The sequence below is a fragment of the Elephas maximus genome, chromosome 26, assembly GCF_024166365.1.
Source record: "Elephas maximus indicus isolate mEleMax1 chromosome 26, mEleMax1 primary haplotype, whole genome shotgun sequence".
NCBI classification, from domain to species: Eukaryota; Metazoa; Chordata; class Mammalia; order Proboscidea; family Elephantidae; genus Elephas; species Elephas maximus.
In genome coordinates this window covers 35377206-35395192 of record NC_064844.1, presented here as the reverse complement: position 1 = coordinate 35395192, position 17987 = coordinate 35377206, and the positions used below count along the sequence as shown (strand labels likewise).

At 39.5% G+C, this 17987-nt stretch overlaps 2 protein-coding genes across 5 annotated transcripts in view; one reads left to right on the top strand and one right to left on the bottom strand.

Annotated features, from left to right (window-relative positions):
- The window catches only part of SLC30A6 (solute carrier family 30 member 6), a 62326-nt gene extending 57382 nt beyond the window's left edge, over positions 1 to 4944 (top strand). For 2 of the 4 annotated variants that reach the window (XM_049870403.1, XM_049870404.1), the window contains one exon: positions 1189 to 4942. In XM_049870403.1, coding sequence (XP_049726360.1) covers positions 1189 to 1689 — 501 coding nt within the window. In that variant the 3' untranslated portion in view covers positions 1690 to 4942. Of the gene's footprint in view, positions 1 to 1188 lie in introns of all 4 variants that reach the window. The other 2 variants (XM_049870406.1, XM_049870405.1) reach the window with 2 other exon arrangements.
- Positions 4945 to 5805: 861 nt separating this feature from the next.
- Positions 5806 to 17987, bottom strand: part of NLRC4 (NLR family CARD domain containing 4) — a 73607-nt gene continuing 61425 nt past the window's right edge. Inside the window, 2 exon segments of the mRNA XM_049870162.1 lie at positions 5806 to 6079; positions 10684 to 10813. Coding sequence (XP_049726119.1) covers positions 5806 to 6079; positions 10684 to 10813 — 404 coding nt within the window.

The window sequence follows — 17987 nt, the reverse complement described above, 5'->3', positions numbered from 1 at the left end:
AGAGATAAGTGGTGCCATTCTTGATATTTTTCTCTCTGTGTGTGATTTAACCCAAAATAGGATCATTACTGGACCTACTTTTTTTTTTTTAATTCAAGCACACACTATGTGGTAAACATCCTTTCAAGTTAATAAACATTCTTCTCACCACCTTTGTAATGTCTGGGGCTCCCTGTCCTCCTAGTAACCTAGGCTGGAAACTTTGAAATCATCTTTGATGAGTCTAAATTTCTTATCCATTACGTCCAGGTAGCCATAAAGTCCTCCCACTTCTGTTTGTGGAATATCAGGAATCCATCTCTCCCTCTCTGACCCCGTTATTCTTGCCCTTGCTTAGCCTTCGTTTCTACCCTGCACAGTTGTACTCATTTCCTACCAATCATCCATGCCTATACTTTTTTTTCTGAAATGTGATTATTTTACTTTCGTTATATTGCTGCTGTTAAAATCAAAGCTCTCCTCATGATTTTTTAGTACTGGGCAGTGTTTCGTTGTACATAGGGTCCCTATGAGTCAGAAGCGACTTGATGGCACCTAACAACAACAATAGCTGTTAATCTCTCTGTTTAACCTTATTTCCTTCATTACTTCCTTTTTTCCTTCTACTTCTGTCCCTCTTCCTTTTGCCTCCTGAAATATTTGTACTTCTTATATGTTGGTATTTTTACTTACTCTTGCCCAAACATGCCATGCATTTTAATCGTTCTCTCAGTTTGGAATGCCTGTCTTCTCATTTTGAAATTCCATTTAACCATCAACCCTAGATCAAATGCCATCTTCCTGTAAAGTCTTTCCCGATGGGAATTAATACCTACCTTTTCTGACCTTCCAGTACATTTTTTTATATACTTCATTTATATTCTCCCTTGTGTTATAATACCATGTTATAATCCCTTCTTTCTTATTTTTATATTTATTCAGAGTGCTTAGCCCATAGTAGGCAACCAGTAAATCTTTCGTTTTTGTAAAGAGTCACATTTTATTTAGTCAAAAATTATTCATTAACTCTTTATCTTGATAATCACTAGTAAGTAGTCTTTAAGAAATGTTGAAACATTAAGCTTTCTCTTGTTTTAAAGGAAATGCCAAGTACTATTAAAATCAAAATATGAATAAAATGTTCATTTCTAATGGGATTTTCAGTAGTAAAATTCTAAGCAATTTTCCTTATGATTTTGCCTCTTTTAGGCTGGATCAGTGCATGTAAGAATTCGACGAGATGCAAATGAACAAATGGTTCTTGCTCATGTGACCAACAGGCTATACAGTCTGGTGTCTACTCTGACTGTTCAGATTTTCAAAGATGATTGGATTAGGCCTGCCTTACTGTCTGGGCCTGTCGCAGCCAATGTCCTAAACTTTTCAGATCATCATATAATCCCAATGCCTCCTTTAAAGAGTACTGATGATTTGAATCCTGTCATATCAACTTCAGCTAAACCTAGTAGCCTACCTCCAGAATTTTCATTTAACACCCCTGGAAAAAATGTGAGCCCAGTTATTCTTTTAAACACACAAATGAGGCCTTATGGTTTGGGTCTTAATCACGGATACACACCTTATAGCAGCATGCTTAATCAAGGACTTGGAGTTCCAGGAATTGGAGCAACCCAAGGATTCAGGACTGGTCTTATAAATACACCAAGTAAATCTGGAACTAACAACAGAATTGGACAACCTAGGCCTTAATGTACCTCTAGTGTGTATTTATGAGGAATTTTGACTTCTTGACCTCTGATTTGTTGTTATCCAACTTTGCATTGACTGTTCAATTATTTACTCATTTACTCTAAATGTTAGAGAATAGTAATCTTATTCATATTTCATGAAACCTATGAAACTATATTTTTGTGAAACGTATTTGGGGCAGTGAGATCCATGTAAATGTAATAGGCTTTAAATAAGCTTGCTTTATAGACTGTGTTTCTCTAAATTTGAGTTTTGTTCTCTGTGGTATTGTAGTTAACTGCTGTGTGGACATAAACTTTTTAAGAGAACCACCTGATAGAGTGGATCCTGTCATGTAATTAATAACGCAGCATTTTCTTCAGTGAAATTTATAAACTTGCTTCAATGAGTAACGCATTCTAGGAAAAAAAAAGTTCTGAAATTAAGTCAATTTTGTAGCTTTTCAAACTTTATTGCTACCTTCTTTCTTAAGGGCCTCCTGAATTCTGTCTTACAAAGTAAAAGCAAACCTTTTTTTAAGTAGACATTTTAGAACAATTCTAACAAATTTCAAAAGTTTTAATTATCAGGGTTTTTTTTTTTTTTTTTTTTAGTTTTTCTCATTAGAAAATTTTAATACTGCTTGTAAATAGTTCATGGTTCTCAGTGTTTTATTTTGGATAAATGAATACCACATCCTCTGATGATTTGCAGTGAAAGAATAGTTTTTCTGTCTTATGTATAACTGAATACTGGCATAATGATATTTTTAAGTTTAATTAGTAAAATACATCAAATTCCATATCTTTTCAGAGTTGAATAAAAGTGTTTTGAGTTTATATAAGTTTACCAAAACATAAGAACCTTATAGTATACAATATTGTTAGGTCTGCAGTAGGCAGTTTCTAACTTTTTTTTGTTTTGCTTTGTCAAAAATAGTGAATTGTTAACTGTCAGGAAATATGAGAATCATGTAGATTGTGATGTTTATTTTGATTGTTTTCCAAATACAAATTTTAAGGACTTTCCATCATGATCTGTGTTACAAAAAAATATAAGTAGCAGTCACAAATTACCTATGAGGTTTATTCATTTTATCGTAAATTCTATGATTACAGTTTTGAAAAAAAGAATTTCGAGAGTGCATACAGCTTTCCTAGAATCCAGTGTTCCTAGAGATTTATGACTTTCCCAGCTATTGGACAGCTATCCAGAGATTTTTGGTTTTGTAAAATTTGCAGCAGTTTCTTCCGTCCACTCATACTTCCAAATCCTATTTCCTCACAGTGGAATGACCAGCATCCAAGAAATTGCCTGTGACAAGCAGAATTGCAGTTGTTCTGCGGTGATAAGTGACCATGTCCAAAATAACTTTTGCATGGTGAGGGGTCAGTCATTGTCTTTGCCATCTGCAACTCCATTCAGGCATTTATTTGACCTGCTGAGGAAGTAGAGCCCACAGCTACCTGACTGCTAAGGAAAATGAAACTTGGTAAAATGTAGTAAGGCAACTTGTTCCTTGTCCTTTGTCTTGTGTTCTCCAGCAATTACTGTACCTATTATTGGTCTACTCCTACAGGGTGATTTTTCCTCCACTGACCTCAACTAAATGTGAATTGGGGTCATGCATGACATCTGAAGGACTACCATGTACTGAGTCATGATTAAGAGCTATGTGCTACCATCCCATGCACATCTTCTCCATGGGATTTTGAAAGTGTTGAGGTACTGACCACAGTTTTGTATGAGGTCATATGCCTACTCCCTCAACACCTGTGCAGCTGTCCCACCAAATGTGCTTTAGTATCCACCTACACTATTTGGGTACTCAGAGTTGCCTGTGGGTTCTAAAGGAACTGGCTCTATCTGATGAATTTCAGTAATGCCAACTGCTACAGGTGACATTGGCCAGTGCATTATTATATAGATAAGTCTTGTTTGCCAAGCTTTGGCCAGTTACTGGATATGAAAACAAAGGACTTTGCCAGCATAGATCTATAGGCTACAGCCTTACTATTAGATCTTGCCACAGAATCACCTGAAACTACACAAAGAAGGAAGTTTGAATTAGATTCTTGGCCCAAGATTTATGATTGAGAGCAAGCTCCATGGACTGTGCTGAGAAGTCACTGTATTGTAATGGAAAAAACACTGGACCAGGAGGCAAGAGATTTGTATTTCAATCCTGATTGTGCCACTATGTAAGTAGTCTTGTAACCAGGAGAAGTCATTTAACTTCTCTGAGCTTTCTGTCATCTGTAAAGTTAGGGAGGTGAGTGAATTAGCTGATCTGTAAAATATCAGCTCTAATATTTTATGGCTAACTCCGCAGAATATATGCCCACTTGCTTAACAGATTATTGTGCCCAGAATTTGTTTGCAGTCACTACCTCAGCATACACCCAAGCCATTAATTTGAAGTGCATGAGAATAGGTGAACCACATGCTAACACCATTTAGATTTTTGTTTTTTGCTTTGATTTAAATCTCTTAAACGGATTTTCCTTAGACTTCTTTCTTTGTGGGGAAGGGTTATTTTTGAGGATGTTGGAGAAAAGATTAAGGCAAGGTACCTTAGCTTCTGTAGGGTACAGAAGAATGAGATACACTTTTCCTTTCTTATTAATCTCTGAAGTAATGGCTGGAATTACATACATGCATCAGCTGCTGGAGAGGGCCTGAACTTCACGCCTCTGATTTAGCTGCTTGAAAACTGCCAATTTTTGCTTAATTAAAGAATGTTGGTCCTTTTTGGGAGTGTGATCTGCTTTTAATATAAGAAAGTGCTTTTTACATTACAAATCATTTTAATTAAGCTGATTAAAGAACATATATGGAGTTTTCTCTGATTTTAAATAATTGTGGTTTTTTTTTTCCAACAGCTGTTTATTGATAATTAGTGCATATTCAGCAAACATTGACAGTCTTCTACATGCAGACACTGTTCTAAGTAAATATGCATATGATACCTCAGTCTTTGTGACCTGCTGTTCTTGGGGCAAGGGAAACACAAAGATGAACAAGAATCCCTTCCTTCAAGGAGCTGATAATCCTAGGAGGGGAGATGAGACACAAAACTATTGCACATGTCATCAGTTTAAACTCCTTCCACCCCTTCCTCTTTAGCCTCCTTTTCTGGCATCCTCCTCTTTTCATCCTAAATGATGAAACTAAGAAAGTAGATTTCCATGGGAGAGGATAGCTAGGGAGGTGATGGTGCCGTACCATCCTGGTATCAGTAAGGAAGAAAAAGTTTAAAAGGAGATAATTTTTTAAATTTTTTATTGTGCTTTTTTTTTTTAAGTGAAAGTTTACAAACCAAGTCAGTCTCTCATACAAAAACTTATATACACCTAGCTATATACTCCTAGTTGCCTTCACTCTAATGAAACAGCACACTCCTTCCTTCCACTCTCTATTTTCGTGTCCATTCAGCCAGCCTCTGATCCCCTCTGCCCTCTAATCTCTTCTCCAAACAGGACCTGCCCACATAGTCTTGTGTGTCTGCTTGATCCAAGAAGCTCACTCTTCGCCAGTATCAATTTCTCTCCCATAGTCCAGTCCAATCCCTGTCTGAAGAGTTGGCTTTGGGAATGGTTCCTGTCCTGGGCTAACAGAAGGTCTCGGGACCATGACCTTTGGTGTCCTTCTAGTCTCAAGTCAGACCATTAAGTCCGGTCTTTTTTGAGAATTTGAGCCCTGCATCCCACTGTTCTCCTGCTCCCTCAGGGGTTCTCTGTTGTGTTCCCTGTCAGGGCAGCCATCAGTTGTAGCCAGGCACCATCTAGTTCTTCTGGTCTCAGGATGATATAGTCTCCAGTTTATATGGCCCTTTCTGTCTCTTGGGCTCATAATTACCTTGTGTCTTTGGTGTTCTTCATTCTCCTTTGCTCCAGGTGGGTTGAGACCAATTGATGCATCTTAGAAGGCTGCTTGCTAGCATTTAAGACCTAAAAGGAGATAATTTTTAAAGGGAAAAATTACCCTGTGAAGAAGGATCATTCTTAGGTGTAGAATGCATTGCCATAGAGTTGGTGTGCTTTCAGACTCTTGGATTATATAAGCAAACATTTTAAAATCACTAGAATGAAAGTAATGAGGCCCCCAGAGCATTTGTTGGCTTAGAGCACCCTTTATTTAAGCAGTTACTAGTTTAAAATTACCTTTAATAACAATGAGATCTTCATCATCAAATTGCCACCCAATGAGCCTAGCTTCTTGCAAAAAAGTTAACTTGGATAACACATGGCCAAGTTTTCTGACTAATGCTGCATTGGGTAAAAATCCTTTAGTGCTGAAGTCAAAAAACACTAACTGTTGAAGATTTTCAAATACGTCCATGAAGGCAAGCCATCCATCATTGCTCACACAGTTTCCTGCCAAATCCAGCTGCTGGAAGTTTTTCAGAGTGCTTCTCAAAAAATGCACCAGGTAAAGAAAAAAGTCAGTTGGAAACAAAACAATTTTTTAAGAAAAAAAAAGGTTCTGTATGTTTATTTTACATATATATATTTATTCAAAATAGCCGTATTTGGACAAGTGCTTTGCTTTAGAAGGAGAACAGAATTCTCTATAGATAGAGCAGTGATTGCAAATCTATATATTTACAAATTATATTTTCCCTAAAGTATAACGGACTCTGATAAGCAGCAGTAAGTAGTAGTTTAACAAATATAAATGAAGTATTTTTCCCCCCTTCCTGACTTTTCCAGGAAACGGAAGGTTGCTTAAAAATTGAAGCATGAAAGATGCTATTAAATATTTAGTACTTGTTTTCAATACTGGAGTCAGATATCAGCAATATTGGGTCATTTCCTCTTCTGGAGAATCAAACATTTCCTAACTATTGTTTCTTTGGGTATGGAATGTTTGTTCCTAACTGTAAAGTTGAGTTAGTAAAAAATCATTTGTACCTAAAGATTTTTTTTTTTTTTTTTTTAAAGTTCAGCCTCTCTTTAGCCTCTTCAGAAAGTTCCTTTACTCCTTCCAGTATAGGGCACCTTCTATAAAGAGAAGGTGGATATCCTGTCTTTCTGATACACAAAAAGTGTAGACTTTTTTCAGGTTCATTAAGTCCCTGAGTGGTGCAAACAGTTTGTGCTCATCTACTAGCATAAAGGTTGGTGGTTTGAACCCACCCAGTGATGCTACTGCAGAAAAGTCCTGGTGATCTGCTTCCATAAAGATTACAGCCAAGAAAACCCTATAGGGAGTTCCACTCTATAACACATGGGGTTGCCCTGAGTCAGAAATGACTCAACAGCAATGGGTTTGGGAATTTTGTTTGTTTGTTTTGGTCTTCCTTTCCATGTTATCAGTTTAGATAGTACTGGAATTCAGTTGAGTTTTCCAAGAAGAAAAAATACCTCTCTTTCAGGTCACAATATACAACCATGCAAGATGGCCAGTATTCACCACTAGGATTTTACAACCCGTTAGGTTGTGCAAAGTGGCAGCCCTACCCTCTTTTCTGGGTAACTAAGTTAACTCAGAAATATGTGGGTGGGCAGTCTGGCAGATTGAACAAGGGAAATCTATTCCTTACATGTTCTAAATCTGAACCATCTCCCACAAATTGCAGAAGACATGTATGCCTGGTTTATCAATCTGCATTATTCTGCTCATCTCAGCAAGTTTGGTTGTACTGTATCTCACCCATCTTAGCATGGGGGTTTAATTTGTTTTATACTAAACTTGTGTTGTTGGGAGATGTATGATATTACATAATGTTATGGTTCTGTATTCAGGGTTCAAGAGAGAGACTTCTAGAAAAAAGCTTTTAAAAGTCTCTTTGTCTCAGGGCCGAAGACCACTGGTCTGCACAGACAAAAGGCAACAGGAAGCTAAATAATTCAAGTTAAAGAAGCAAAGCTTCAGTGCCATGCAGCCAGTCAGAAGGTCAATAAGCAAAGACTGTGTACTTTCTGCTACCAGTAATGAGGGCTCCAGACAGGAACAGTCCTTTGTGTCTGAACAGCTTGTGTGGGTTGAGGTCAACTGAGGTAGGCACTGAGACTGTATTCCTTACCCACTTTCAGTAAGGGTGTTTATCAGCACCCCACTGAGGAGATGTGGGATCCGACGTCACTATGTGGCCTTTTGTAACTTACTCAGTGCCAATAAGTACAGTATATGGAATATAGTGCTCATTCCAGTTAATGTCAGCCATCATTTTTATCACCTTCATAAGGTCTTGAGTTTAAAAAGCTCTTCAGGTTGTTCTTTACATAAATCTGAAGTGCATGGACACTGTCTGACCATAGCCAAGATACTAGTGGCAAGAGTGGGCAAAACCAGGTACCAAAAAAGACCAAACCCGTTGGCATTGCTTCAATTCCAACTCATGGCAACCCTACAAGACAGAGTAGAACTGCCCCATAGGGTTTTCAAGGATTCAAACTACTGACCTTTTGGTTAGCAGCCAAGCTCTTAACCACTGCACCACCAGGGCCCCAAGACCAGGTAAGGAAGACCATTTTCAGGGTTCTACCTTCATGTCTCTTTACTATGGCTAGTGCGCTACATGCCACTAAAATAATTTCTGGGCCATCCTTTCTCTGCTCTTGTTGCCTTGCAGAGTGAAGCAGAATGTTTATTCCCCCAAATTTGTCTCTCCTTATTCCATAGTCATAGTATTTTAGCTGGGCATATGACCACTCAGACTTCATAAGCCAGTCTCCTTTCAAGCTAGTTGTAGGTAAATTTTTGTCAAGGAAGTGTAGGCAGAAGTGATGCATCACTTTGGAAAAAAAAGTAATTGCCTTCCACTTCCACAGTTCTCTCCTTCCAGTAGGTTGAAATGCTTACATGGCAGTGACCCAACTATAACATGAAGACAAGGACAATACTAAGAAATAGAGGGGTCAAAAGGAAGAAAGTCTCTGGGTCTGTGAAAGACCACACAGAGCAAAACCACCCCACCTGCCTGGCCTGTTCACTTCTGGACTGTTTTATGAGAGGGAAATAAAGTTCTATCTTTTGTAAGCTATATAAAAATGGGTCTCTGTTATACCAGTTTAGTCTGTGCCCAGCCTAACTAATTCATAGGGCCTCCATTTTTCTTTTTTCCCATTAGGAGTCCTTCTTTATTCCTTGTAGGGTGGTGTTCTCCCTGCTCTCTTATACTGCGTGTCCTTTCTGACTTACCCTCTTTTCCATGTGTTCCCCATCATGGCATGTGTCATAGTTATCTAGTGCTGCTATAACAGAAATACCACAAGTGGATGTCTTTAACAAAGAGAAATTTATTCTCTCAGTTTAGGAGGCTAGAAGTCTGAATTCAGGGCACCAGCTCTAGGGGAAGGCTTTGTGTCTCTGTCGGTTCTCAGGGAAGGTCCTTGTCATCAATCTTCCCCTGGTCTAGGAGCTTCTTAGTGCAGTGACCTGGGGTCCAAAGGATATGCTCTGCTCCTGGCTCTTTTTTCTTGGTGGTAGTCAGGTTCCCTCCCTCTCTGCTCACTTACATCTCAAAAGAGACTGGCTCAAGATACAACCTAATCCTGTAAATTGTGTCCTGCCTCATTAACATAACTGCTTCTAATCTTGACTCATTAACATCCCAGAGGTTAGTATTTACAACGCATAGGATAATTACATCAGATAACAAAATGGGGGGACAACCACACAATACTGGGAATCATGGCCTATACAAGTTGACACACATTTTGGGGGGGGGCACAATTCAACCTGTAACAGTATAATCTGTAACAGTATGCATGTAGTCAAAATGCTGGTTGCCAGTTTGTGTATCTGTATGTATATCAGGCTCCTTCCCCAAAGAGCAAGTTCTTTTCTCCTTCTTGCCTAGCAGAACAGATTTCACCACTGTTATGGACTGAATTGTGTCCCCCCAAAATATGTGTGGTAAATCCTAACCCCTACACCTGTGGATGTAATCCCTTTTGGGAATAGGGTTTTCTTAATGAGGCCATATCAGTTTGGGTGTGTTTTTGAGATATAGAAGAGATTAGGCGCAGGAGCAAACAAGCACAGATGGGGAAGATAGATACACAGCACATGAAGATCAACAAGGAACCGAGGAATAGTAGCTGAAAAGAGACAAGCCCTTTCTCCCCCCAGAGCTGACACAGAGAGAAAGCCTTCCAAGGGCCAGTGCCCTGAATTTGAACTTTTAGCCTCCTAAACTGTGAGAAAATAAATTTCTGTTTATTAAAGGCACCCACTTGTGGTATTTCTGTTATAGCAGCACGAAGAAACTAAGATAGCCACCTAAAAGGAACTCAAGAATTTAAAGCCAATTCCACCCTGAGAAGGTGAGCTATTTATAGAAGCTATCTTTTATCTGCTAAGGTAGGAGGACTTTAATATCATCAACTTGATAAAAGAGCTTCTCAGTTATTAGAATGTGTGCAAGCATAGGGAACAAGAATGAGCAACATTTTCCATAATCCAAGGGTATGCATTTGGTTCCTTTAACCTGCGCAGTTTCTGTCACCATGAGAAGCAGACTAGATCTGAGATAAAAAGAATCCGTGACATTTAGAGCTGGAAGCTCTTCGTTGGCTGTGGAGAGTACAAACATCTTGATCCAAATTCCAGGCAAGATCTCAAATGCTCTGGGCAGGATTCTGATCCTTGAAGGGTCCGGCATTATAAACAAAACTCTAATATTGCCAGAGACCATTTCTCCATTCAAATGAGCCAGAACTCTTGTCATTTATTTGTTCAGCAAACGTATTCAGTGCCTGCTTTGTATCCGAGGGAACAGTGGCGGTTCAGTGGTAGAATTCTTGTCTTCCATGCAGGAGACCCGAGTTCAATTCCCAGCCAGTGTACCTCATGCACCTCAAGTGCAGCCACCACTCGTCTGTCAGTGGAGGCTTGTGTGTGGCTATGATGCTGAACAGGTTTCAGCGGAGCTTCTAGATGAAGACAGACCAGGGAGAAAGGCCTGGTGATCTCCTTTCAAAAAATCATCCAATGAAAACCCTATGGATCTCAATAGCCCAATCCTGTTGTGCATGGGGCACAGCAACAACACCAGCAACTGTGTACCCGAGATTATCTGGATGCCGGGATATGTCACAGGACAGATGTGGTCCTTGTTCCATTGGGCTTATAATATCGTGTGAAAAACATACATTATAATTAGGTGAAACGTTCTGTGCTAGGTCATGGTGCAGCTCTGAAAGCACAAAAAGGCAATAGGCCTTCCATCTCTACTTTGTTCCCAGAACACTGGCAGTTGGGCTTATGTGCTCTAAAAGGAAGACCAGAGGATCCTTCTCAGGAGAAATTAAACAGCCTTCAAGAAAAGACCCTACATTATTGTAATTGCTGTCAATAAGTTGTACATCTGTAAAAAGTTGAATGGGCAAAACTTGTGTGATAGATATATTTACAACAACAATAACAGAAAAGTAGCTGCTGAGGCTGCTTATGTGTACAACCAAACACATCATGGAATTTGGTTCCTTGGTTTAGAGGTTTACGGTCATGGTTTCATGGAACATCCCAGTTAATTGGCCTAATAATGTTTAGTGCTTCCGTTCTACCTCTTTGTTGAATAGTTTCTGGGGTCTTAAAAGCTCACAAGCAGCCATCCAAGGCACAACAATTGGTCTCTACTCACCTGGAGAAACAGAGGAAGAAGGAGAGTAAAGAATAGGAAGAGGATATGGAATGCTTGGCTAATTGCCTCTATGAACAAGTGCCACCTTTGCCATGAGACCAGAAGAACTGGTTGGTGCCTGGCTACAATTGCTGAACATTTTGATCAAAGATTCCATAGAATCAAAAGAGAGAAAATGCATAAGAGAATTTAAAATTCTCATGGACTTTAAAGTTTCTGGAGCCATGGAGGGTGGATGAACCCCTGAAACTATTGCCCTGAGATCATCTTTAAACCTTAAACCAAAAATATTCCCTGAAGTCTTCTTAAAACCAAATAATAGTTTAGCTTAACTAGTAAAAAATGTCTGCCTTGAGCATTAAGCTCTTTTAAAAACTATATGGGATCAAACTGATGACAGCAACTTGAAATATTAGATAGGAATCTTAGGGGACAATGAATTTATGTTAATGAGGGAGGAACAACTCAGAAAAGGAAGGTGAAAATGGTTGCACAACTCAAAGAATGTAATCAGTGTCACTAAATAGTTCATGTAGAAACTCAAATTGGTGTGTTTTGCTGTGTATATTCTCAACAACAACAACAAAATAAATTAATAATAAAAGAACCAAAAAATAAAATAAAAATCACACTGGAAAAAAAAAAAAAGATCCTACAAAGAGCCATTTTACTTGCTGATCACCCCACAGTGAAGCTAACCAATGATTCTCCTCTCCTCATACACACAGAGGTTTCTATCAATTTGTGCCTCACTCAAAAATGTGAAAGAAACAGATTACCAGATATTTGAGAACAGCCTCCAGGGAAGACAGAGACTAAAAACCAAACAAAAAATAAATTCTCCAGAAATGAGACATCAGAGAAGGGGGGGCAACTTCAAAATCCTAAGTTTTCTGAGATCCTGAAAATCTTACTGCACCCACCCAACAAAAATCAAATGGTATTTTTAAAAAAGAATAATTGGGAATAAGAAAGAGCTCTTGAGGGGAAAAAATATGACAGCAGAATCGTTGTGGCAGAGTGATTGAGCATAAGAGCTTCTAGAATGTGAGTAGAGTCTGCAATGGTTCACTTTTTGAGAACAGGCTAGAGAATGGAATTTCAGCCTTATACATTTAATTTGAATGATACCATTTTAAAAAGGTTTTTGTTACGAAGTGTGAAATTAGTGTCTGAGCTAGTAATGATTTCTATCTAGTCCCAGATTGTGGATGGGCTAGAAACAGAATTTTTGGAGTCATAAGAAAAAGAAACCCTTTTGTGGACCAATTATTTTCTGTTTTTGAATTTTTTGTTGATACCATGTGTTTTCATTAATGGTAGCATGCTAAATCATTGAGTGTGTCTGAATTTTTGGTAGGTAGTATGGATTTTTTGTTGTTGTTGCCCCCTCCCACAAGCCTGCCCTAAGTGTTCAGTGGTATATACAAAGTACCACTGATTATACCTGAGTCCCCACCAGCATCTATTCGTTCATATGTGTAACAAATAAAAATTTTCAAAATTTATATTTTCCTACCAAAAATTCAAACACCTCATATAATACCCTGTAAAAACAGTAATTTGTGGCACATATCCATTTCTTTGGTTTCAAACAGTCATAAAGGCCCCTGCCTTGTGGCAGCATGCACTGTTAGTGGTGCGACAGCTTCTCAATAGACCTTCAGAGGCAGAAAAACTACTTGGTCCTAAGAGGTACCCATGAGCATGAAAGGGTTAAAACTAAGGTTGAATGCAATCTCTGAGAAAGAAGAGCAGAAAGCCTAGGACTAAACTGTAAGGAACATTGGGAGCACTACTATCTGAAAATAGGAATTGCCACATGCAAAGGAGACTGAGAAGTAGCCACGGTGACATGGAAGTCAAGAGAATGTTTGGAAAAGGAGGATGTGCTCAGTGTCAACTCCTACAGAGAGATCAAGTAAAACACTTTTGAAAAATGTCCATTGGATTAAGACACATGCAGATATGTAGACAGTCATACAGAACGACTAGAAAGTAGTCTGGAAGATGATCTGGGAATGGAGATGTACTGAATGTACATAAATTTTTCGAGTGAAGGGTGGGAGAGCAGAGCTGGAGACAAGTGTAAAACAAAATTCTAACTCACAAAAGACTAGACTTACTGGCCTGACAGAGACTGGAGAAACCTGTAGAGTATCCCACTGCCCCCGACCCCGACACCTTTTTAACTTACTACTGAAGTCACTCCTGAGGTTCACCCTTCAGCCAAAGATTAGACAGGCCCATAAAACAAAATGATTAAATGAGCACATCAACCCAGGGGCAAGGACTAGAAGGCAGGAGGGGACAGGAAAGCTGGCAATGGGAAACCCAAGGTAGAGAGGGGGAGAGTGTTGACATGTAGGATTGGCAACCGATGTCACAAAAGAATATGTGTATTAACAGTTTAATGAGAAATTAATTTGCTCTGTAATCCATCTAAAGCACAATAAGAAAAAAAAAAAAAAAACAAGAGTGAAGGGTAGGAAAGATAGAATGGTAGCCCCAGGAGGAAGATAGGATTCAGGAGGAGTTTTATTTAAAATGGGAGAGATTTGAGCATGTTTAAAAACTAATTTCACTGGCCAATTTTTTATGAATAGCAGTGGAAAGTTGTCTGATACAGTGTTGAAAGATGAGCCCCTCAGGTTGGAAGGCACTCAAAAGAGGACTGGGGAAGAGCTTTTTCCTCAAAGTAGAGTTGACTTTAATGACATGAATGGAGTCAGGCTTTCGGGACCTTTGTTTGCTGATGTGACATGACTCCAGATGAGAAGAAACAGTTGCAAACATCCATTAATAATCAGAATTTGGAATATACGAAGTATAAATCTAGGAAAATTGGAAGTCGTCAAAAATGAAATGTAACACATAAGTATCAATATCCTAGGCATTAGCGAGCTGAAATGGATGGGTATTAGCTATTTTGAATCGAGGAATCATATGGTCTACTATGCCAGCAATGACAAATCAAGAGGAATAGCATTGCATTCACTGTCAAAAAGAACATTTCAAGAACTATCGTGAAGTACAAAGCTGTCAGTGATAATATCCATATGCCTGCAATGAAGATAAATTAATATGACTGTTATCCAAATTTACACACCAAACAATAATGCCAATTATGAGGAAATTGAGGATTTTTACCAACTTCAGCTGTCTGAAATTGATCAAACACGCAATCAAGATGCGTTGATAATTACTGGTGATTGGAGCGTGATACTTGGAAACGAAGAAGGAACAAAAACCAAAAACAAACATGTTGCTGTTGAGTTGATTCTGACTCATAGCAACAATATAGCATTGAGTAGAACTGCTCCCACAGGGTTACCAAGGAGCAGCTGGTGGATTCAAACTGCTGACCTTTTGGATAGCAGCTGTAGCTCTTAACCACCCTGCTACCAGGGCTCCAAAGAAGAAAGAACAGTAGTTGGAAAATATGAACTTGGTGATAGAAACAATGTCGGAGAGTACATAATTGAATTTTGCAACACCAGTGTCTTCTTCACTGCAAATACCTTTTTTCACCAACATAAATGGTGACCATATATGTGGACCCCGACAAATGAAATACACAGGAATCAAACTGACTACATCTTTGGAAGGAGACAGTGGAAAACACAATATCAGAACAAGGCCAAGCACTGACTGTGGAAACCATCAAATGCTCATATGCAAGTTCAAGCTGAAGCTGAAGAAAATTAAAACAAGTCCATGGGAGCCAAAGTATGACCTTAACTATTAAAAAAAAAAAAAAACCCAGTGCTGTCGAGTCGATTCCAACTCAGCGACCCTATAGGACAGAGCAGAACTGCCCCCTAGAGTTTCCAAGGAGCCTGGTGGATTCGAACTGCCGACCCTTTGGTTAACAGCCATAGCACGTTACCACTATGCCACCAGGGTTTCCACCTTAACTATATCCCACCTGAATTTAGAGACCATCTCAAGAATAGATTTGACTCATCAAATGCTGATGACTGAAGACCAGAATGACATCAAGGACATCATACATGAAGAAAGTTTTAGGTCATTAAAAAGACAGAAAAGGCCAAAAAGGATGTCAGAAGAGAAACTTGCTATTGAACATAGAATAGCTAAAGTGAAAAGAAGAAATGATGCAGTAGAGGTGGGGCCAAGATGGCAGAATAGTCAGACGCTTCCTGTTGTCCCTCTTACAATGAAGACCAGAAGAAAAAGATGAATTGATTATATATGATAATCTATGAGCCCTGGTCGTCAAAGACAAAGCTGAAGTGTCAAACTGAGTGGCAGGAAGAAGGAGAGGCAATTCAAAAGCAGCGAAGAAGTGCCAGTTCCGAGGTTGCTAACACCCTGTTGGCTGGGTTGGACAGGACACGTGGGCTGAGATGAGCAGTAGCATTCAGGACGTGTCTCACCACATCGGGAGAGGCTGGGCAGCAGCAAGTCTGCACAAGCCACCAGAGCTGGGTGGAAGCAGTGCTGGAAAGTGAAAGTTAAGTGCAAACATCTAACCTACCATGTAGGGGCAAAATAATCTCTCCCCTTCTGGAAGTTTCAGAGTGAAGTTCTTCCTTCCCTTCACCCATCCACCACCCTACTCCATTCTGACACCAGTCCAGTAGTGTTCAACAACTGCCACGCCCCCTAAGCTGAAACTCAGGGGTCTTCGTGCCCACACCCGTCTTGTGGCTTTAAAAAACACCACATCTCCTAAGCCAGGAACTCAGGATAGGTCAGGAGGCCCTGACCTTTTGTGCAGCCACTGGCATAAGGGGTCCACATACTTGAGCACCCTTCACCCCTGGCTAGACCTGTGTGGGCCAATTCAACACCACATGCCCTCATTAGCATAAAACAACAGGGCATACAACTGAAGCCCATTTTCAACTGAGGCAGCCAAGGGGGAGCTGCAGATTCATGACATTTGACACTGCCCTGCCCATTAAGCAGGACCCTCACTTACCCCCATCAGGGGCCTGAGGGTTGAAGGTACCACCCACTCCATCTAGTCACCCATGACAGGGATCTGAGAATAAATGGTGCATCCCAGTCCCTCCAGCCAACAGCACTGGCTGCCCAAGGACCGGCTGCAATACCCCACCCACTATGTGCTCTAGGGAACAGGGACATGCCCTCCACCCAGACACCTGGGGGAAGCCATCAGCCCCCTGACTTGCTCCACATATACCGCCTACTGCAGCCAGATACTTGTGCCTGCTCTGAACACTCCTATGTAGGACTGTAGGTGAGAGTCTGCACCATACACTCGGTGACCAATGACCTGGACACCTGAGCTGAATCCACACAAGAAAAGTAAATGGACTCCTGGGCTCACCTACCTAGTAGCAGTTCTTCCCACCTGGTGACAGGACACGAGAGCTACGAATACGCCAATAACCAAAATAGCTCACAAGTCCAGGCTATTTGGGCATATCAAAACAAAACAAAAAGCTAGGACACAGTAAACAAACATACAATAAATAAATATAATTGTTGATTGCTTGGAGGCAACAGTTAATATCAAATCACATAAAGAAGCAGATCAAGATGGCTCCAGCAAGTGACCAAAAAAAAGAACCAGGAAACCTTCTGGAGGAAGAGAAGGTCTTGGAATTACCAGAGGAAGAATTCAAAAGATTAATGTACAGAGCTCTTCAAGAGATCAGGTAAAACACAGAACAAGCAAGGAACATACAGACAAAGAGATAGAGGATTTCAGGAATGCCATACAAGATCAGAATGACAAATTTAACAGGATGCTAGAAATCATAGGGAGACAGCAAATAGAAATCCAAAAGATTAACAATAAAATTAGGCAGAATTAGGCAACTCAGAAGGTCATAGGAGTAGAATTCAAGCAATGGAAATCAGAATTAGTGAGATTCAAAACAAAGCACTTGAAACCTATTTACTTGAGGAAAAATCAGATAAAAATTTAAAAAAATGAAGAAACTCTAAGGATCATGTGGGACACTACCAAGCGAAATAACTTACAAGTGATTGGAATACCAGAACAGGAGGGATAACAGAAGACACAGAATTGTTGAAGATTTACTGGTAGGAAACTTCCGTGATACCGTGAAACACAAGAAGATGTCTATCCAAGTAGCTTGTTGAACCCCACACAGGGTAGACCCCAAAAGGAAGTCACCAAGACATATTATAATAAAACTTTCCAAAACCAAAGATAAAGATAGAATTTTAAGAGCAGCTAGGGATAAATGAAAAAGTCACCTACAAAGGAGAATCACTAAGACTAAACTCTGACTACTCGGAAGAAACCATGCAGGCAAGAAGGCAATGAGATGACATATAGGAAGCCTTCAAGGAAAAAAAAAATTGCCAGCCAAGAATTATATATACAGCAAAACTGTCTCTGAAATATGATGGTGAAATTAGGGTATTTCCAGATAAACAGAAGTTAAGGGAATTTGTAAATATCAAACCAAAATTACAAGAAATATTAAAGGGAGCCCTTCAGCTAGAGAACCAACAATATCAGATAACAACCCAAGACTACAACACAGGATAGAACAACTAAGTATCAACCCAGATAGGGAAGTCACAAAAGCTAAAAGATTTAAACTAGGGAACCAGAGATGTCAATATATAAGAGATGACAACATTAAAACAAAAAAAGAGGGACTAAACAGTGTAGTCAGAATTTCATATGGAAAGGAAGTTAAGGTGATATCAAGAAATAAAAGATCAGTTTACACTTAAAAAATAGAGGTAAATTTTA